This window comes from Ylistrum balloti, unplaced genomic scaffold (assembly GCF_031769215.1).
Source record: "Ylistrum balloti isolate Yb309-2 unplaced genomic scaffold, AGI_CSIRO_Ybal_v1 Utg370006, whole genome shotgun sequence".
NCBI classification, from domain to species: Eukaryota; Metazoa; Mollusca; class Bivalvia; order Pectinida; family Pectinidae; genus Ylistrum; species Ylistrum balloti.
In genome coordinates, this window is record NW_026782081.1 from 710955 (window position 1) to 733928 (window position 22974).

A 22974-nucleotide genomic window follows, 5' to 3' on the forward strand; every position below is an offset into this window, starting at 1 on the left:
TTTCAGAGTGGAATAAATTTATACTGTATATCATTCTTTAAAAAGAGAAAATCTTATTTTATTTTCTTAATTTTGAAGTCAAACATACAACTTATATAATGAATATATTTACTCTTACTGCTAAGGGATGCAATAATTTGCTGCCAGTCCGCTGACGTAATTACATTTTTGAAAAAGCAAATAATAATTTTTAGTGCTATTAAATTAGGGTTACAGTCTTATTGTGATACTCTTTACTCAAGCAGTTGAAGTAATGATAAAACAATTTTTGATAGATTTTGAGCCTCTTTTTAAGAACCTTTCTTTAAAATGATAAAAATATCTCGTAGTATCTCTTTGTAAAATACCAAAACCCGTTTTAAATTGACGTAACGCCATTTTCTAGTTGTGAGAGCTTTCTTTACGAAGAAAAGTAAACTCGGTGCAAATCTATAGTTGTAAATTCTGCTGTGCAATATTTAGTAGGATGTAAAAATGAGTCCAAATCAAATGCGATATATATAAGGAGGATGGTATCGTTTTAAATCACTGCATTTCTGTTTAAAACATCTTTTGGTGCTGGTTACGTGGCCTTTTTTCATATTTCCTCCGATAATTTGATTTTCTTCAGTCCCTTACTAATCTTCACAATAAGCTATAGCCTCATTGTTAAGCCTTGGAAGGACAAACGAAGCAGCTATATTATGCAGTTTAAATCAGTATTCGGTTATAATTTATTTTAATTTAAATCGTTATTGAAACGATGTATTTTGTACAATTTTGGTCCATCAGATTATTGGCATACCTATTGGAAAAAACTGCTCCCTTCTCTCGATCTGGAACAAACTGCTCCCTTCTCTCGATCGGGAACAGACTGCTCCCTTCTCTCGATCGGGGACAGACTGCTCCCTTCTCTCGATCGGGAACAAAATGCTCCCTTCTCTCGATCGGGAACAGACTGCTCCCTTCTCTCGATCGGGAACAGACTGCTCCCTTCTCTCGATCGGGAACAGACTGCTCCCTTCTCTCGATCGGGAACAGACTGCTCCCTTCTCTCGATCGGGAACAAACTGCTCCCTTCTCTCGATCGGGAACAGACTGCTCCCTTCTCTCGATCGGGAACAGACTGCTCCCTTCTCTCGATCGGGAACAGACTGCTCCCTTCTCTCGATCGGGAACAAACTGCTCCCTTCTCTCGATCGGGAACAAACTGCTCCCTTCTCTCGATCGGGAACAAACTGCTCCCTTCTCTCGATCGGGAACAAACTGCTCCCTTCTCTCGATCGGGAACAAAATGCTCCCTTCTCTCGATCGGGAACAGACTGCTCCCTTCTCTCGATCGGGAACAGACTGCTCCCTTCTCTCGATCGGGAACAGACTGCTCCCTTCTCTCGATCGGGGACAGACTGCTCCCTTCTCTCGATCGGGAACAGACTGCTCCCTTCTCTCGATCGGGAACAGAACACACTGCTCCTTCTCTGCTCCCTTCTCTCGATCGGGAACACTGCTCCTTCTCTCGATCGGGACTGCTCCCTTCTCTCGATCGGGAACAGACTGCTCCCTTCTCTCGATCGGGAACAGACTGCTCCCTTCTCTCGATCGGGGAAAGACTGCTCCCTTCTCTCGATCGACTTGGTTTTGATATGAGGCTGAATTTATCGTAGAGCTGAACAAACCAGATAAAAAGGTACTTAATTTTTCTTTTAGATAAAATGATTATCTTGTCTTTAACAAGAAATGTATCACTAATGACCATCGAAAAAACAAACCAGAATTCTACTTCTATATAATCTAGGATTTCAATTTCCCTGTAACAGATTCTCCATATCTAGAAAGCATTCCTTCGTCTCCACCCTATTCTTGAATTTGATTCGATTTTAAAAGACTTGCTCTCACTTTTCGCGCAAGATATCGACATTTACAGAAAAACTCATAACACGATGTTTCAGAAGATGCAAGTTGCTGAGAAATATGGTTGTCATAAAGTTTTCATCAGCAAAAATTATATTTTTTTCCACGATATGGAAATCGGACGAATTAAATGCTTGGTGGTTCTAATGTTATTCGTAATTGACTAAGATTTAAGTGTCGAAAAATAAGCGACACTAACCATTCTGAAACACTTGGTTCTATGCTGTTCGTACCTTTTTAGAGGGTATCCGAGTAAAGTTTCTATTGTTCATATTTGGCATTTTCGCCTTGTGTTTTTCAGTGGCCAAAGCGAAAGGACAAAATGTCAGGTGCAAGCCACCAAAATCATTGGTTGATGATGCACCTCAGTATCTGTGACAGCTGTTCAGTTTCTGTGTATCAGATTACAGCTGACACAAACCTGGATTAACTGGAGAATTCATTGTGATATCAAACAAAGGATTTTCAAAATTCACTTGTATTTGTTTTTCATACACATATGACAGAAGTTTCTCTCTGTGGTCTTAAACAGAGTTAACAGAATTATAAGTGCGCCTTGATGCTTCTGTATGTAAATATAGTTTTCATGAATGGATATTTTTCAATGCGACATAAGGGGAGTAGAGCTTCATTGTAAAAAAAGTAAACGTGTGCCCTCTGCTACGTTTGATGTGATGTGTGAAAAAGCTCACCACCTCGGCTTTTCCTGACATTTTTCAAAGATAAATGTTGTATTCCAAGATACTATCCTTGTATTTTCTGTGTTTGAGCAGGGATACAGAGCTGTCATAGACCTACCTGTTGTTCCTGTTGCCGAGGTACATACACATGATTGTTTTGATTACAATTAAGTGCGCTAGTACAGTCGGATGATCGATTTAATCAGAGTAGACGTTATGACAACTGTCCAGGTATAAGTGTATTGTCACATGTCAACATCATGGCCGATATTCACGAACTTGGTCATACGGTTTTCAGTTATCCTTGTTGGCAAACGTGGTCATTAGTGCAGCATATATTTTTTCTGAATATTGGCGTATTTAAATCATCATTATCATGTCCGACTATAGCCATCTTTTTCTTAAATCATGATTTATCTTTCGTGGGACGACGACATAGATTTAGATACACTACCAGGTGCATACACAGAGAACGATCATGATGTAACAGACAGTGAAAGTGACGATTTTTCTGCTAGTGTTGGACACAAATCAAAGGCTAGAAAGCTAGGAAAGGGCAGTTACGTTTATATTTGCCCTATCTGTGATAAATCTTTAAAGACAATTTCAGGTTTTAGAGGGCACATTTCAAAACAGCATCATAAAGACTTCAAAGCTTCAGAGCATAGATCACTCACCAGTAGGCCTAAGTCCTCAGTTCAGTTCAAGCCAAGAAGATAGTAGTAAGTCTTTTCCTGAGACATTCCAAACTGCATTGTCAAAGACATTCAATAATATAGAAAACGATCCCTTTGTGTTCCTTGATAATGTAAATTTGTCAGATTTGTGTAACTTTGTGACTGGTTCAAGTGCTGTAAAACTGTTTTCTGCCCTAGACAGCAATGAGGATATTAGCACTGAAACTACACGATTTAAGGATTATGTTACAGAAATGCGGGTTGAGGGACAGATTGTAGCTTTGTGGAACCACTATGACAACAATGGCCCACGGACAACAAATCATGTTGAGGGATGGCACAGCAAGGTCAACAAATTCTGTCAGCATGCGCACTTGAACATCTTTGCGGCTGTTCAGCTTCTGAAGAAAATTTAGGCTACCGATGAAGATGATCCAAATTTCGACCGGAGGTAAACCAAGATCAAAGAAGAGGAAATACCGCTGAAGTACTTTGACATTTTGAGAATATTCAATCCTTAAACCACACAAGAAAGTTGTACATGTGTACATTGGTGTGTAAACATTTTAAATGTACAATATTATATCATGCATATAAACATATATCAATCGTGTGTGATATAATGATTATGTACCAGAACATTTAACATATATGTATACAGTCAAACCTTAAAATATGGCACCATTGACCAAGGGACAAAATGTTCTAATAAGTACATATACATGTAGTGAATTGTACAAGGTTTGATGGACTGGTCATTACATGTAATTTGTAAATGTCCTTTATAACATGTTACAGATCTAAATCTCCAGCAGGACGCAGTTTTGCTTTTTAGAAATGAAAATACTGATAGTGTTAATCCAAATGTGGTTACCGATGAAATTCAATCAACTGCAGCACTGCTTTATTAATTGTTTGTACGTGTTGTAAGTGAAATATATGGGAGTTATATGGTAAAAAAGGTATTAGTAGTAAATACTGATATAATTTATATGTCAAGAATAACATCCCCAAAGTTTTTTTTAAAATCATCTCCCAAATTTCTTAACGGACAGGTTTCAGATTGATCATTATATCTAATAATGGGGCATTAAGTACGACATATAGGTCAAGTTAAAATTGCCGAATAAAAAAATATACCAGCTTAATCACCATAATTTTTCCTCTATACAGACAATATTATGTAATTAACAAGATAACCTACGAATTTTGGTGAAAAGGAATATACTGGCCAAATATAATGATTCTAGGCTTTTCGATATTTCAGAAGAAATTGTTTAAACGTTTTAACACATTTGACCTCAGTGACCTTGAATATAGGTCAAGTTCATTTCTTTTAGCAAACTTTGTAGGACACCATAAGAGGAACATAGTAGTAAAATATAAAGATTCTATGCCTTCCGGTATTTTGAAAGAAGTCGCTTAAATTTTTTAACACATTTGACCTCTATGACTTTGAATATGGGTCAAGGTTATTTTTTTCGCAAACTTTGTTGGGCTTCATCAAAGAAACTATCCAGCCAAATATAATGATTCTAGGCCTTCCAGTATCTTGGAAGAAGTCGTTGAAAGGTTTTCACACATTTGACCTCTGTGACCTTGAATATGGGTTAAGGTTATTTCTTTTAGCAAACTTTGTTGGGCTTCATCAAAGGAACATTCCAGCCATATATAACAATTCTAAGCCTTCCGGTATTTTGGAAGAAGTCGATTAAAGCCTTTGGGCCAAGTGAGCTAACAACCAGTACTACCTGTGTACTTGGCCAGATTGGCCATTTAATATACACAACGTAAACAAGCTTAACCGCGTTGGTAAATGTTAAGGACATACGTTTACCATATATCTATGCAGGCCATACTTATATACTTATTACACATTAGACAATTGTAAAACAGATTGATCGAGAACATTTTTCTGATTTTCTTTGAGTATTTACATCCTAAATAAGGTGGTATTCAAAGCGGAAATGAACGCTATTTTCAGCCAAGAAAAGCCGCTGGTCTCTTGATAAAATATAACGTTTCATCTGTTATGAAATGGATATCTCGCGGTCATTTTTAAGCGTATTATAGCACTTACCTATTCCTCTGTATTATACGTCCCTGGTTTGAGGATATTTGTAACAGATAGATGAAGAACTGGAATTACGCATGCGCAGACTTGCCACATATATATATACAACTCAAACTGGACAGATCTGACTGCTTCACTTGACCGATGACTCGCTCTGACCTCCGTCCAGGCCTAATACTAACTATGGACACTACTTTGGATATCATGATATCCTTCATCGTGTGGGCTTGTCTCAGCGCTACAGGTAAAATTCAATAATCCTACCTGTATCATTATTTAGATTACGATTTGTTTACATGTTGATACATGGATAAGAAAAGGGGATATGGTACTTTGGGCTTAGGGAGAGTTTGCAATGTTCTTACTTTGAATACAGAGTGTATTTCATGTATGAGAAAGTGAAATGATATGTTATACCTTGTCAGACTGTACATACGCTGTTCCCGATTTTGTATTGCTCTAGGAAATTTATTTTAGTTTTCCGCAATAAATATTGAATGTTTGGATGTGTATGTCTTTGAACGATTCAGTGTTGCGCACTCATATTGAATCAAATAAAGAGATAAAAGAATAGGATCATAATCACCAACAAAGAAATGATACATTGAATACCAGGGAAGGTGGAAACGTTGCATACAATTAAAATTTTGCGCTCGTTATCATTTCATTTCTTCTCTTGCGATTGTTTAATTAACAATAATAAACAACCCGGCAACATTAAAATGCATGAAAGTGAAAAAGAAAAAATCGTATAGGTAGGTATGTTTGTATCGGAAAAGACGAATACATAGTAGTTGTGCATACCTGCTGTGTAGAGTATATACATACCTTAATGGTCCAGGGGATGTGGTCAATGTTTACGAACAACACAGGCGGTCAGTGTTTATATAATGACCTGACCTTGAACTGACCGTTGGTCTTTCATCCAGTTACCAAACAGCCATAAGCAAAATTAAATAACATAATAGGCATGTAAATAGCCGAAAACACTACTTTAATATTAACTTTTCTCACATACTCAACAGAATCATTTCGTGGTCGCTAGATATGGATAATCCTAACTTACACGGATCAGAGAACGGCAGCTAACACGTGCACGCACTTTGAGTTTGTCTGGTCAGCACAAGGCTTGCCAAACTTGTACAATTAGGCTACGGTATCCATGTCCACAGAACAGACCAGTGTTTGAGTATTCTCGCCTCAGTGATGTCGTGTTTATTTATTGTTTTTTAGACATTGTTGATTTTTTGTTTGTTTTCAGGAGTGGCTCATAGTTATGGTTCTGACTGTGTACATGATATTCCACACGAGGTCACCTACCTACCGAGCCGTGATAACTGTACTCTGGTAAGATCTGCCAGTTCATACAATTCTGTTTTTTAATATACATTTGTTTGTGAGGGTGGTAAGTGTTAATATATAACTGTGTTAAGGTAATTTATTATAGTGTCATGACATTACACAATTGTGTACATGTTATATGTTGTGTTGCCATGACAATAAAAAAACTGTGCATAGGTAATATATTCAGCCAATATACAACTTGGTGTACAACACAAAGAATCCTACACAATGAGCGGGGATACACAAATAAAACGATCGGATGAATAACATTTTTGCAAGCATTTATGTATTATGAAATAGCGTTTTGTAAGACTGACGTTAAAACTGAAATGGCTAAATACTTTATGATTTTTTCATTGGTGACGTAACAATAAACTTGACAGCTAGAATTTTTTGACCACACAATTTCATAACGAGGGAACTTCTAGTCATAACCTACATTGCTTGGTATTATTACTCAATAAAATCACTATTGCGACATAACATTCCCCCCATAATTTTCATCAACCTGCATCTTTTGAACCCCTATGTTGCGAGTTTATCCGTTAGTTGACGACTTCCTACAAGAAAATCGTAATAATGGGAACAGGCGCTTAAATATAGGATCAACTGGGATATGTAAATACCATGGAGATGCAGGGATATTGCTGTCCAGAAATGGAAAATTCACCATAGGGAAATCCTAGCATACAGCTTGGTGGACAGCTGTCCATGTTGGTTTTGTTGTAGTATCTGAGAGGACAGATATAGCTATAAGAATTGAGAATATTGACCATTGGTGTTGTATACAATACATGAGAAGGTGTTATACGTTTTGAGGGTTGAAAACAGCTGATGATTGATAGTTGATTCTGTAACAGACATGCTAAAACAAGGTATGAATTATTTTTTATAGAATCACGTGACCTCGACAAGATTACAGAATATGCGGCAGTTGTTTCAAGACTATAATTTGGATGCCTACATCGTCACTACACAGGATGCTCATCACGTAAGTTGGCATTAGATCACCTAGTATTAAGCAATCAATATTTCCTACCTTATATACATCTTCAAATTGTTAGCAAAATAATCAATATTTTTTGTTGACGATCAATAATTTGCAAACGGCGCCTTCTTGTGCTTGAATAATGTTTTCTTTTTATATTACAGCAACAAGGAGGGTCCCCACATGATAGGCGCTTACAAGCCATATCCGGCTTTGATGGAACAATTGGTAATTCTAAAATTAACACGTGGATTCCAGTTTTTTTTCTCTGCATTTGTATGCGTACAAGATCCTTTCACAAGTTTAATTTTCTGATAGAATACCTTGGCATCTTAAAAGTGAATTAATGGTTTAGTGGGGAGTTTATTGAAGATATACCATCTGTTCACAGCTAATACCGAGAGGAAAAGGAAACGCAATTAGTAGAAAGTTTATATTGTAAATCAAATCCTTGACGTAGTAGAAAGTTTATATTGTAAATCAAATCCTTGACGTACACCCTTTAAACTTGATAATTGTGTGCATTTGAGTTAGGTCCCTATGGTACCGTATTAAAATCACTGATGCATAACTAAACTGCGCACGCCGCTTGTACAAAAGAATAAGAGACAAAAGCACGATATCTCGCACCCAGTATAAAGGATTGGTTCAAAATCTGTGTGTGCGAATCTTCAGACATATCCGTCTTGATTTCCCACATTTTAAGCATAAACAGTTCACCGTATAAAATGCCACGGCTCTCCGAAGTTGACAGGGGTAGTGCCATTGCACTTCTTATGCAAGGTACCCCGCAAAATCAGGTCGCTAATCTATTTGGAGTCTATCTATCGAACATTTGCTGTCTCATCCAAAGACTACATGCCACCGGAGGGGTTGCAGACCGTCCCCGAAGCGCTCGCCCTCGTGTGACGACGCGTCGGCAGGATAGGACAATGCGACTTTCGCACCTACGCAATCGCTTTCTGACGGCTAAGGAAACAACAATGAAAACCATTGGGCGTCATCATGTTCCAATTGATCCAAAGACAGTGCGTACTCGACTTCGTGCCTTCGGTCTAAGACCGCGGTGGCCATATGTTGGACCACAGCTTTATGCGTGGCGACGTGCCAACCGAATGCAATGGCTGAACGCACATTCCGTAAGACGCTTCCCAATGCAACGTTGGGAAAGGGTCCTGTTCTGAGATGAGTTCAGGTTTTCGCTTTACGAAGCAGACGGCCGACGTCGTGTCTATAGACGTACCCACGAGCGCTATGCAGATGCTTGCGTGATAGTGAATGACCGCTTTGGAGGAGGATCGGTCATGGAATGGGGAGGGATTGCGCATGGTATAAAAACTCGTTATTCAGGGAAATCTCACGGCCGTCCGCTATAGAGATCAAGTCCTAGCGCCGCATGTTGTTCCTCTAGTACAGCAGCGTCAACTGACGTTTCTGCAGGACAACACCCGGCCGCATGTAGCGAGGGTTTGCCGTGGTTATTTCGCAACAAACAATTTTCACACCCTAGACTGACCCCCATACAGCCCTGACCTCTCCCCAATAGAACATTTATGGGACGTGTTGAACAGAAGGATAAGACGTAGGCCGAATCCTCCAATCAACGTCGCTCAGTTGGCGTTGGCGCTGGATGAGGAATGGAATCGTATACCACCAATGAGGAGGGTTAATACCCCGATCAATTCAATGCACAAAAGAGTTGGTGCAGTTACTGCAGCTCGCGGAGGGCACACACGATATTGAAAGGTCCAGAATGCACTTCGTTTTGACTGGGGTACTCTTGAATCAACGTCAGATTTGAAAGGTTTACTTAACGTACACGAATGAAATTCACGTAGATGACAGAGATGTCAACTATCTTCCAGTTACACCGTTACACCATAATTACATTCTAAAACCCTTCTCTATTTCCCGTAGTTGACCTGGAAATTCCTAATTGCGTTTCTTTTTCCTCTTAGTATATAATATAAATATCAACTTTATTTATTCCACTTATACTAATCGCTCTTGTTAGCCAGGATGTAAGCGCACAAAGGGTTTTATTGTGGGAGGGAACCGGAGTACCCGGGGAAAACTCACATCCTTTCTGGACGAATAGGTGAAAGGCGAGTGCTTTACCACTGCCCCATCCGACCACCCTTCATTCACATTATTTAGCTGTAGTCATTGATGTCTTTCTTTTGCTGAAATAGATTGAAATGAAATTCAAAACACACAAAAAACAAAACTACTTTCAGGTGCTGCTGTTATCACACGTGAAAAAGCAGTCATTTGGACAGACGGACGTAACGTAGAGGCAGCCATGAGAATGGATTGTGGTTGGCAGATATACAGAAAAGGTACTCATGAATGCATGTCCGCAAAAATGGCAGCGGTTGTTTCGGAATACAACACGAGTTTCTATATCATAAGAAAAATATTGCTGAAGATCGTCTTCCATTCCTCGTGACGTGTGATTGTCGTTGATATGATCGCTATCAGATCTGGCCCCACTTGTATAAAACATCTCAATTTAAGATTTCCTCAAGCCCATATTTTCCTCAGCTAATATCTCCTTGAAAATATCTTGTATGAAAATTCCTCAAGGAATTTCAGAACATCCTAGCCGATGACTTCCTCCTGTTCCTTGAGAAAATTTTATACAAGCCGTTTTCGAGATATCAGCTGAGGAAAATCTCGACTTGAGGAAATCTCAAGTTGAGATGTTTTATGCAAGTGGGTCCTGCAAGCTTAAACTGAGAAATGATAAGTAAATACTTACATCTCAACATCAACACAATTCAAACTAAAATATGTCGATTTCCACAGATCGGTCACCTGTTTTACTAACTTAACGCTCTCTCTACCTTAAAACACCATTACTTATTGCGTTATGGATCGTGGTAAATGCAATATAATCCTCTTAGTCAACTTAATGAAAGTAGAAACTATTAAAAAGGGCAGTAGAAAGAAACAGTATAGTAAATGTGGAATGGCTAACAGATTAGAGGTTTTCTTCTGTATTATCAAGTACTGACTATGTCGCTGAACGCATAACCGATTTTGTCGTCATTTAATTGTAAGTACGTATTACATATCGTCATCCTAAATCACAGCAGGTCTAGTTCCTTAAATATATATTTATAAATGCTAGGTTGATTTTAACAACCTTATAATTAAATTGTGTACATATGTTTCGAAATGGCTGTAAAACATATATCAGCACTTTTATAGACTTTGTTTCTCCCTTTAAATAAACCCCTCCTCTAAAAATCAATTCTTAACTGGTCACATGTCTAATATCATTGTTCTCTTCAATACAGAAAAGTGGTCGTAAAAACTACTTGTAAAGTTTATAAATAGCCTTTAAAAATCAGTTTACAAAAAGCATTTATAAATGTAAAATAAATCTAGTTAATTTACCCTGAAGACAAAAGAAAAGAATAGATTTGGAAGTTGACAAAGTGGGCAGGTTTACTCATTCAAAGCATAATCTGGCCGTTAAATCTATGTAGACCTGACCTGATGTTTGATTTAGCAAGTTAGCAAAACTAGCTTTGGTTTCACCTTATGTTTTAATCATCGTTATCTTATGACAAAAATATTTCGTGAACATGTGGAAATTAAGTCTGACAATAACGTTTACAATATTAAAATTTGAAATAATCAGAACTTTTTTGAAAATATCAATGTATTTACATTTTCAATTCAGGGGCTAAAGGAATACCCGCACTTACATCGTGGGTCAGAACAGAACTTCGTAACGTTACTAGACCTATCATTGGCGCGTGTCCTAGTCTTATGGCGGCAGGTAAAGAAATGAACTACTGACCAAAGTTACTCTTATAATAGAAATATATATATACCTAGTTACTATCAGATCTAACGGGGAGATCAAAATCAATTTTATTTAGTTACATTTCACGCTAACGCATATAATATAAATGTACATAATATCCCGAAATATTCCATATTCTGACCCGAAGGTTGTCGGTCATTTCCATTGTCTATAGGTAGTTCTGACTACATTGATATCGATCTACTTTCCAATAGCTACAAATAACTACCACCTGCCTTCAATTGCCATTTTCGGTGAGTGAGTACTTTCCTATAAGTCTTTTATACAATCTGATTATTTTTTTTGGCACGAGCTTCAATTAGAAAGAAGATTCCGTCATTAAAAAAAATAATGTCTTTATGAAAAGTAACAGATTTTAAAATCCATTTTGAATTTAGTCTGGTGGAAGAATTTCGAACTGAGTTTTTCGAAGGAAAATATAACTATGCTGGGAATTGAAGACGACCTAGTTGGCCAGGTATGGAATTATGGCCGTCCCCCACAAATTAACGTCACAATCAACGCCCTACCGACGCGATTTGCAGGTGTGTGTATATGTAGCAACAGACATCCAAAGAAATTTCGGAAACTGCTTTCGTATCACATTTTGTTGTGAGTCTTTGTAATTTACAATGACTGAAAGGATTTGTCATTAAAATTAATAATTCGGTTGTTATTACTTTAAATTCTTTTTAAAAAACATGATCACGAAGAAAATATTTTCAATAAGTTTAATGAAGAAATTTCTATAACATCCTTTCATAATTTTATCAATAATAGGTTGCTGGGCTCACGTTCGTTATTGTGGACAATAGAGGAATAATGCAAAAAATGTATCAGCAAAAATTGAAGTAGTCCGTGTATACCTCGTGTTTCAGGTAGAAGCTGGCAAGATAAATTAAAGGATGTCCATTATGAAATGGCCAAAGCCGGTGTAGACGTATTGATAGTGTCGGACCTTGATGAGAATCCTTGTATGTTTATTAATGTAATAACGTACCAAACATTTATCTATTTAATAATTATTGTCTATGATTACATTCTTATTCTACTGAAAAAATCGCGACGGATCGCATTAATATATTTTTTATCAAATATATTATATCATATAGTTTATCCTATTATTATTATCATGGTACACATTTCGTATTAATTAGAACTGATTTTGCTCGTTTATTTAGGGTTGTTCAACCTAAGAGCCTTTTCGTTTGGATTCGATCCATTCTTCTATTCATTTGCTGTGATAGAAAGACGAACTCGTATTGCAAGGTAAACACTGATGCTGCGATGTAGAATTTCATAATGAAAATCATCTCGTGAATGACATCTCACCACACAACAATTAGAAAAAGCATAGCCAAACAATAAATTAAACTGAATCAACCCTAATTTTGATGGTTGTCTTTATAATCATACAAGGACAGAATGTGTATTGCCAGCAAGTTAACGTAGAAGTACGGACCCGTTTTATCATTCCTTGATGATAATGCACCGCTGTAAAGTTATAGATGATAAAGCCCGTTACAAAGCACCTGTCTCTATTGAAATAAGATGTTAAGGAACCGAATCAATGTAGTACAGTTCCTTTTGTAAGTGGAAGGATTAAATACAGTATTTAATATCTAATATCGCTAAGAGATAATTAATGTGTAAAACATCCACCATTGATAAATTTCTCAGGTGACGTGTCAAAAGTTTTTTAGGAAGAGAGAAGGGGGAGGAGTAGGGGAGAGTTGATTTATTATCATTATTATTTTCTTAATAATCGGAATTAACATTTCATATGTCGTCACTTTCCAGGTTATATATCATTGATCACAAGTCGATGCTTTCCCGGATGCCCTCAGACCCTGATGTTCACATCACTCTAGAACAACACCTTGATTTAGGAGAAGGACAATGTTTTATGAGAGTAGTAAGTACATCATTTAATACATGTCTTTCTGGTCGTATCTGGCTTCTTAATTGGACTATCATTTGATATAGGGTGTAAATTATTTCATTCATGCTTGAACTATTATTGACATTCATCCATATATTATATATATTCTTTTTGTTTTATAAATATCTTTATATTTGTAATATGGATTCACCGTTTAAAGAAACAACTACGACATTAGCCTTAGAAGCAGTTTAAATAAAATTCCCATTTTCCTGATAATATCTCAACGAACAAATAACAAAACCGATAACAGAGTAACGAAGTGTTCACTAATTGTTAATTTCCTACTGATAGTGGCCTCTTAAGGCTGATTGGTTACAAGGCGTTTAACCATAACAGTGTGTACGATAATTAAGTGTGCGCATGATACAATTTGTTATCATGAATTATAACGACTGAATACACATACTACATCTCAACTTTTTTCGGAATTTTCTGAAAACCAGTGGTGTTGTAACTTCTTCAATGTCTTACCAATGATCTGTAACAGTTGTTGCTCCGGTAATGACGCGGAATATTCCGAGTTAGGAAAAACGCCTGACTGAATATATGTAACACGCAAATGAATATGCCGAGTTATGAATAAAACTGCACCACACACCTGCCCCATCCTTCTAGAAGTCTTCATTTTTGCTACGACATGAAATTATAGAAATCCAGAAAAAATAAGGATATGGAAATGACATAAAAAAATACATAATCCGAATATATAAGGATACATGAAAGCGAAAGTAGGACATAATTCAATATAAAATGGATCCTAATGTAACGATTTCATTATCCATAGTTATACTTACAAAGTGTACTGGTTTAAATGGAGTCCTTAGAATCAATAGTTTCACCAATTCTGATTATATTAGTGTTAAGTTACCTCTGCTTATAACTCTCGATTTGTTTTTGTTTTTGTTTTTTTTTTATTTTAACAACCTTTGGCATGACCTATAACCATGATCACATGAGAATCATTTCCCTGAATTTAACGAGGCGACAATAAAATTTATATTTCAGTTTTGTTTCTAGACACTGGAAAAATCGTTTTGGGACAGAAAATGCAAAATACTTAAGCACATGACCCCTTTCTTTCGTAATCGTTTAAAATAACTTCTGAAAGGTCTCAGATATCGAATGATACAAAACAGAAAGTCAATCTGTAACTTCTGAATCCTTGTAAAACTGGTCAATATGATGTTGCAGAAAAAGGACAGAAAGTCCTATAGCCTTGTGTTTTCTCTTGTTTTGATTTCAAATTAATCAATTAAACATACGGCAGTTACAGTTAATATAAATACATATGTTGTATCAGATTAAGCTTTTATATTTAATGTCAAGCATTTGCGTATTTTTGTTTGTTTCTTTATGCAGACTGAAAATGGTTACACAGAAAGTTCCTATTCAGCAGAAGAATGCTCACAGAATTTCAGAGTACAGGTGAGAACGTCTACTTTTAAAAGTCTGTTAACAGCATGGTTACGTTATATGCAGTGTGTTGTGCGGTGTCTTGCTAAACATTAAAACTGTGCATTTTTATGAATGTCTTCATACTCTTATACGTAGCAATGACAGTTGAGCGTTTCTCTAAATGACGCCAATTAAGCTTGCACGACAATTGCAAATATGACGCAAGTCATGAAATCCGATACATGAGTAGTATGTATAAGTTTTTTCACAAGGCAAGACCAAAGACTCAGTGTTGTATGAAGGCATTTGTTAACTTAACTGTATCAACTACATTATGTTGATCAAGGTGTTAAAGGCATGAATAGCTTGCTGTTTCTGTACTGCGAATTATTGAAAAGAAGTTTGGAAATCTTCATTCTTTACTGTAACATTTCATATATATAATGTTTGTGGCTTTTAAATGATTTGTTTAGGTACTGGAGTACAATGTGAAGGAGGTTGTTAAAGTTTTATCAAGACTTGCATCTCTTCCGCAAATAAGGAAAGTTTGGCTATCTCCATACTGCAGCTTCGCCCTCTACTCTGCTGTTCCTGAGGTAGGTCATAACAGACATGTGAACATCGTATGTTGAAATTTAGGTAAGTTACTATCAAGAAATGAAGATAAAATAATCGAGATCATCACTCTTATCACTCCTTTTGTTTTTAAGTAAATGTTGAGGTAAACACTGATGAAAAGGGTATTTTTACTCAATATCAATTGACTTCGTAATTGTATATTTTTTCAGAATAAGATTTACCAAGACAACACGCCTGTGAGGATTCTGAAATCCATCAAAAACCCAGTAGAAATCAAAGGCATGGAAGACGCTAACGTATGTTATTCCATCATCTATCTTAAGGGAGGTACATTTATAAAATATTATCGAATTTGATATTCAAGTTTCAAAGCCAGCTTCAAATTCAAAATCGATCAGAACAAAAAGCCGATTTACAGACCGATGAAACTGAACAGGTACAATTAAAGTAGGTATTCCAGAGGAAAGGGTAAGCGTTTTTGCTTCATCAATGACACCGTGGTTAATCAAAATAATGTCAAAGTATATGCAATAGAACGGAATGGCATAGTAACGAGGATCGAGCACTTCTAGCTTCGTTTATCATTTATCAGTGATCAATCCTGATTTGCATTAAAATGCTATTCATTAGTGTTTATTTTAAATAATCGTCAACTTGCGAGCATGGATGCGTCTATTGCGCTTTAATGACAAAGTGGTGGTATCAAAGATAAATAATATCGAGATAGGTTTGAACAAAATACGTTATCAATATTTTCTGATATTACGTGTAAAGCTAGAGTTTATCGACAGAGAAAGATGCTGTATCAGATATCAATTTTATTACATATACGTTTCTGTATTTGTGTTGTATCATCACTACATATTTTTTTCTAGCTCCTGGATTCTGTTGCTGCCATTCGTTTTTTCGCTAGACTGGAAGCAGAGGTAAGTGAATGAATTCCCTTCCCACCTCTGCCTATGTAGGATACACATCACATATGGAATACCCGTGGCGGATAACAAAAAGGTACTAACATGTCAACATCATCATGATCCGAACTCAAATCCCTCAAACTAGAGCAAAATATGAACAAAAGAAAGGTTTCTACGGAAACTCCTAAAAAGTACAAGGAGAATAAGATCGTGTGTTCCGGAAGAGTAAGCGCCTTCTATTTCATCGAAAACGCCAGACATGTAAAACCTGGTCAGTCCAAGTAAATGCCATGTTCTCAAATGAGAAAAAGTATACAACGGAATCAACGGAAAAAATAACGAGCATCAAACATGTCCAGCGTCATGTCGCTCAAAGAAATGGAATATTTCTCAATGAGATCACAATGGTGACCATAGACTTCCTCGTAATTTTTATCAACCTACATCTTTTGAAACCTTATGTTACGAGTTTGTACGTCTGTCCGTCAGTTGACAACTTCTTGCAGGGAGCAGGCCCTTGAATTCGAATCAACTGCGACATGTAAACATTATATGTTGAGAATGTAGGGTATTGCTATCTAGAAATGGAAAATTCACAATAAGGAAATTGAAATCATCACGTTTAGCATACAGTGTTGATGAAAGCTGTCCAAGTTGGTTTCGTTGTAGGAAAAGATCGATATAAGCAGTTGATGTAGAAGAGTCTGTCGTGTCTTTGATTTTAATGTGTATATATGATGGACGTGGTCAATAAAGTTCTTGTTTTTTTTAGAAAGTGAAAATTAAACCATTTTGCAAGGTCTTTTTGACCTATTTTAATAAACTCTTCAATAAATTCAGCCTCGTATGAAAAATCAAAACGAGTCAGCCAACAGGAGGGCGCTACCAGATATGTTAACCTTTACAGTCACAATATGTGTAGTATTTCTTTTTTATCTCAGCGTCATATCGTCAGCGAGTTAAACGTGTAAAGAAGTTAAACAATCACTTACGAATGACATCTTTGGACTGTACATCGATGACGGTGCTACATGTTTGTCATCGCCAAAATGAATGCATGATTAAAATGCAATGCGGATGTAGTAAACTGTCCGTAGGAAATTAAATTGTTTTCAATCTACCGAAATCTCCTGCAATTTTTATTGCAAAGAAATATACATAAATAAAATTACGTGAAAGTTTGAATTTTGATATTGTGAATTTGTTATGTTTTGAATATATACGGATGTATATGTCATACCATTACTAGCCTGTTCAAAACGATCTTGTCGTCAGCAACACTTGAATCACTTGAATATGCTTGCAACGTTCTGAAAAAGAGATGGCAGTGTAAAGTAGATCGGAGATATATCTCAATATCATACAAAACCTTTTATGTATATGACAACATTAAATTTATTTGTTTCTATTTTAGAAGTATTGGATGATGTTCCAGTTTTATTTTTCATATACAAGTTCATCAAATGACTTTTCAAATGATCAAATTGTTTTCCGAATATTCAAGAACTGTATTATTCATCAGTGGGAAATACAGATATATATTTGATAAAGAAATATGTTACTTAGCAGTAAAATATTTACCAAATACATTCTTAATTCATTCATATTGATGAAGAGCAAGATGGAGAATTTTGGATCCAATTCCACTCACAACAACTGCGATATAGAATTACATGTAAGGTTTCTTTGATGTTGAAGGTGAAACAAGGGAAGAATTGGACCGTTTATGATGCTTTTCATGAGATTCTTAACTACAGGAAGTAAGTTCATGTTATGACGATCTTCCTTCTTTTTTTATATTTTATAAATCAAACCAAAGAGAATACGTGTGATAGCGATATATTTAGATATATAAATATGTCATAAGCGACAACATGTGCGAAACATTCCCTGAGGCCTCTAATAACATATCTGTTCATTGTAAATAAAACCAAAACAGAAACTAGAACCAGCTCCTGAGGTCTTTCGATTTGGATATTTTTTTGCAATTTTATTATCGTTTTGAATTGTCTGTTTAAGCAAAATTTCTTCAAGATTTAAAGTGATTGTTTTATATTGTTTTTTGTTCCTTTCAGACGAATTCCATATTTCCGCGCTCCAGCGTTTAGAACACTTACCGGAAGTGGCCCGACTGCAGCGCCAATTTATAATATGCCGACACCAGAAAATTCTCAACCAATTACATCTGAACACATCTTTATGCAAGACTCAGGAGGCCAATACCTGTAAGTAAAGGTTAAATCAAGGTTTGTAAGTTTGATGTCATTTTCCTAATTAATGCTGCCTTTCTGGTCGTTTTGAAGTCAATAAAACACATCTGTTTTATTCCCTGTTTATTTTTCTCAAAAAGTTTTGTAAATTTGTTTAAGTGATGTCTATAATTTTTTAACATCATGTTTTATATTCTGTTTTCAATATATTAAAATCATTCTGAAGAAATACAGGAACTACAGATATGACAAGGTCCTTCCACTTCGGAAAGCCGACGAAATATGAAAAGGTTCGTAGTTCATAACACATTATACCTACATATATTTACACTGTGTGTTAAGATGAATGTCCAAAGTAAACAAATACAGATATATTTGATTCATACATACATGTTTGTATATAATTACGATAATTACAGGAGATATACACCCGGGTATTGATAGGCCATATAAACTTAGCAAAACTGATCTGGCCTGAGGGACGAACAGGTATGTGATAGGAAATTTAATACCCTATTTCAACCCAACAAACATTATTATTCTTACTTATATATAACAATATATAAAAAAAAACGTATTTTTGCTTCATACAGCTTTTCAAAAGAACGCTTTATAAATGTAACACTTTTCGTGTTTCTTGTCACATTCTGGATAAGCAACATCAATACGTTTTCTCAAATAGTAAAAGAAACACACATCAAGATCATTTGTTTCAACAATGTGCTTGATTGCAAACCTTTAAAGAATCACACAGGTCTCAAACTACATCAAGAATCTGGTAAACTTGGAACCATTAAATGAAATAAAAAGACTGCTTGTGCCTTGCCAATGCTCTGAATTTGAAATGCTATAAAATGACATGACAGAAATAATATTTAATTTATTAATGAGCATTATGGGAATAGTGTCGTGATTTATAAAGGAACTGACGTATTGTGTGTTGTGTTTTTGTAATCAGGACATGACATCGACGCTACTGCGAGGGAGCCACTCTGGGAGTTAGGTCTGGACTACTCTCACGAGACAGGCCATGGCATCGGTGCTTACGGGGGTGTCATAGAAGGTCTGAACTTTAAACACATATGCATCAAGTTACATTCAATTTCAACATGCTTCAGGTTGTGGCCTTTGTTGATGATCCCTAATAGCATTGATGCTAAATATGAAGAGCTCACCATTTAAAACTACATTTAGAAGCTTATGTAAAAAATGGTTTCAAAACTAAATTTGCTATCAATGTCATTATGCTTGGCCTGCTTATTCGAAAAGAACTAAAGCGTATTTGATACAGCTGAGCAATGCTATCTAATGATCTGTAAGAACTAGTTAAAAAGATATCAGCGATGTTTGAAATGTACTTAGAAGTCAATAACAATTGTCATTATTTGTTTTCACAATACATTTCAATACGTTCCGATCACATTTCTTTTTCACAAATGTTTTATGAAAAAGTTTTCATTTTTTGTTTAGGACCTGGGCGGATATCCTCTACGTATGCTGATTTCATCAGCGACGTTCCATTCTTTGCTGCTATTTTTACAAAAGGTAACATCTTCTTATAATTTTCCATTTTTTTATTTACATAGTTAAATTTTGCATTGAACTAAGCTTAAGAAGATATATCATCTTCGTTTTACCATGCCTTAATTTATCTGACGGCGGAATATATCAGTTCAAATTAATTTCAGATGAAAATATATATAAGTTTCCTGATCCAACAGACTACCCTTTGAAGAAAAACATGTTTTTCACAGTTGGTAAGTTTGAATTATTTCTTGTCTTGTGCAACAACAATAATATTATAATCTTACCGTGTTCATTTGAAGTCCATTACATAGTATGTAGAACAATTACGACATATAATGTTTAGCTTGAAAAATAGCGTATCATTTATTATGAAAGCAGCGAGCTAAGGTATACGTATACAACATTCAAAGATCAAAGCTCACCCTCATCAATGTACCTAATACAACTGATATCAACTATACAATATCCTCGATAATGTTATTTGAATAGAGCTATAAGATTGAGAACTATGTTAAAGCTTGTTGCGAACGTTTGACCGTCGATATTTTTGTGATTTATAGTTAGTTGATATTTAAATCTCTCTGCAAGGCCGATTTTCTTTACCTTTGACTTTTACCTTTGATCTGTGGGAAATAATGCTATTATGCAGGCAGTAGCTATAATAGATTTTTCGTATCTGCTCCGATATGTAAAGCACGAATGTATTATATAAGGGATTATGTCACTTCTATGCTAGATCAACTTATTTTTCCTTTGAATATTTCATAGCAGCTTGTTTCTGTTTTATCATTAACTGTGTTATCAATGGAACATATCGCCATAAAGAATGGATGAAGTTGTGCACCCGTCAGAATTCCCCATCGACTATACTATACTATCTTCTCGACTGAATCCTGTCCTGATAACTCCTACAGTTGTTATCTCAATTTTGTGATAAAGCTGTGAGGTCGTTAAACATTGAGATGGTGCATTAGTACATTTTTGTACAAATTCGGCTGTTTTTATTGCAGTTGTGTCCCTTTTACTATGATTGCGCACTGAAACGTGTTCAGACCTTTCAACGCATTAACTTGAATTATCGGTAGGGGAAAAGGGATTGAATATGAACGACAGGACGGGGAGATGGTGAGAGTGGTTTAAGCCCAACGTCCTGCAGCTCTAGGTCAATAAAATTTCATCGAAATATTAATTTTGTTTATATTTCCCTGTGTGTACCAGATATTTGCTGGTTTCTTTGCTTTTTACAGAACCTGGTTTTTACGAAATGAATAACGTGGGTGTACGCATGGAAAACGTAATGTATATAACCTCAGCTAACCTGAAACAGGTAACTATATTTCATTATTGTGTTGTCCTTTGTAGTAAAGTAAGGGAAATGTATCCCTGTTATCATCAAATTGTTTAGAACACTGAAATAGTTTGGATTAGTACCTATGATTAGGTCAAGTGTATTATAATGACATAGCGTTGGTTATCGTTATGTCAAATTCCTATCTCGATAATAGTAAGCAACATGTTCATAAATGGTGAAAAAACATTGAATGTCCCAAACAACAAAAGATACAATGTATTGTATTATGATATTTTTCTTCTTACTTATATCAACAAAAAGATCATTTCTGTCTGTTTTCTGTTCGCAGCTTTCATCACGTTGTAAATTTCTAAGATTTGAAACGATAACACTGGTACCATACGAGCCTCACCTCATCAACTACAATATGCTGAGTCAAACACATGTACGTACTGAAATATCACTGCATTTCCACTTTCTTTACTGTCTTTACCGTTAATTTCATAGATTGAGCAATTGACTCGAAACATCAATGCCATGGACAAAAGCCAAATGTGAACTGGTAACTAGTCCGAAAGCATAATGTAGGCTCAATCATCCTTGATTCTGGCTGATGCAGTGTGTGATTATGAAAATATGTTGCAATGAAACTTGTCAAGCAATCTCTCAAGATAAACAGTAGTAAAAAAATAATTATTTTTCATATTGATTGTGCTATTTTAAGGTGACAAAAAACTTTTGATATTTGAGCTGAAATTTCGGTTTACAAATTCTTGATAAACAAGTTAATTTTTAATTCAAAATATATGTAGATAAATGATTCTATTTTGACGCATTTCTATGTCTCCTCTCACAGTTGGATTGGCTGAATGAGTACAATAGTCGAGTTTTACAGAAGACTGCTCCTATTTTGGAACGCTTTGGTGACGAAAACGCACTGGTTTGGCTGATGGCACGAGTAAATAATGTCACTAGGCAATCCATTCTCTAAGAATGAGACCCAACTGTTGTTGTCATTCCTATTGATATTGTTTGATAACAATACCAAAATTGAAAATGAGAAATCACCAATTATCGAAGTCATTAATAAAATTGTTAAATCATTGTTTGCCGTGATTGATTATATTAAATTTTATTTTTATACTTACGACTTATGATATGCCGAAAGGTCTTGTTTATTGTTATCTATCTTATTCAGAGAAAATAAAAGAAGTTAATTGATAAAGTTTCGATGCTTCCTTCTTTTATTGTTTCATCTAAAATGTAATTTATCATAAATGTCGACGACAAAAACTGGAATCACGATTGTTTACAATATTGAAAATAGGACCTTATAGATCGGGAATCTTAATCTTAAGATTTTTCTATAAATCAATGTAGGAAAGCAGAGACATATTTTATAGAGGATAGAGGAATAAGGAGATGCCTCCTGTTTCTCTAGTGAAGGAATTCATGTTAACTATAACATTCCTGTGCTATACATTATTAATCTCTCAAGATAAACAGTAGTAAAAAAATAATTAATTTTCATATTGATTGTGCTATTTTAAGGTGACAAAAAACTTTTGATATTTGTAAAACAAAAACTTATGGTTCAACTACTTACAACTGAAATACCATTCTATATTGTATACCACTTTTAG

General features: G+C 35.6%; 2 protein-coding genes across 2 annotated transcripts; one reads left to right on the forward strand and one right to left on the reverse strand.

The window, feature by feature from the left end:
- Nucleotides 1–784: 784 nt before the first annotated feature.
- Nucleotides 785–2171, reverse strand: LOC132548144 (serine/arginine-rich splicing factor 4-like). Its single transcript, XM_060211967.1, has 2 exons — nt 2124–2171; nt 785–1645 (listed from the first exon to the last, which is right to left on the reverse strand). The coding sequence occupies exons 1-2, from the start codon at nt 2169–2171 to the stop codon at nt 785–787; spliced, it is 909 nt and encodes a 302-aa protein (XP_060067950.1).
- Nucleotides 2172–5504: 3333 nt separating this feature from the next.
- Nucleotides 5505–22322, forward strand: LOC132548145 (xaa-Pro aminopeptidase ApepP-like). The gene is made up of 24 exons (XM_060211968.1): nt 5505–5565; nt 6583–6668; nt 7561–7656; nt 7818–7881; nt 9891–9992; nt 11345–11443; nt 11869–12015; nt 12349–12444; nt 12652–12739; nt 13271–13385; nt 14775–14840; nt 15284–15406; nt 15599–15685; nt 16265–16315; nt 18002–18063; nt 18379–18528; nt 18740–18803; nt 18933–19002; nt 19472–19576; nt 19984–20058; nt 20202–20270; nt 21288–21367; nt 21681–21776; nt 22188–22322. Exons 1-24 carry the CDS (start codon nt 5505–5507, stop codon nt 22320–22322), a joined length of 2187 nt encoding a protein of 728 aa, XP_060067951.1.
- The last annotated feature ends 652 nt before the right edge of the window (nt 22323–22974 follow it).

Excerpts from the sequence above, each read along its gene's own strand:
- LOC132548144 (XM_060211967.1), bottom strand. The coding sequence starts at position 2,171 with ATGCCAAATATGAACAATAGAAACTTTACTCGGATACCCTCTAAAAAG. Across the intron at positions 1,646-2,123 it reads CTCGGATACCCTCTAAAAAG|CTCTACGATAAATTCAGCCT; the intron begins GTACGAACAGCA and ends TGGTTTGTTCAG.
- LOC132548145 (XM_060211968.1), top strand. The coding sequence starts at position 5,505 with ATGGACACTACTTTGGATATCATGATATCCTTCATCGTGTGGGCTTGT. Across the intron at positions 19,003-19,471 it reads CTGGCCTGAGGGACGAACAG|GACATGACATCGACGCTACT; the intron begins GTATGTGATAGG and ends TTTTGTAATCAG. Across the intron at positions 20,059-20,201 it reads TGCTGCTATTTTTACAAAAG|ATGAAAATATATATAAGTTT; the intron begins GTAACATCTTCT and ends AATTAATTTCAG.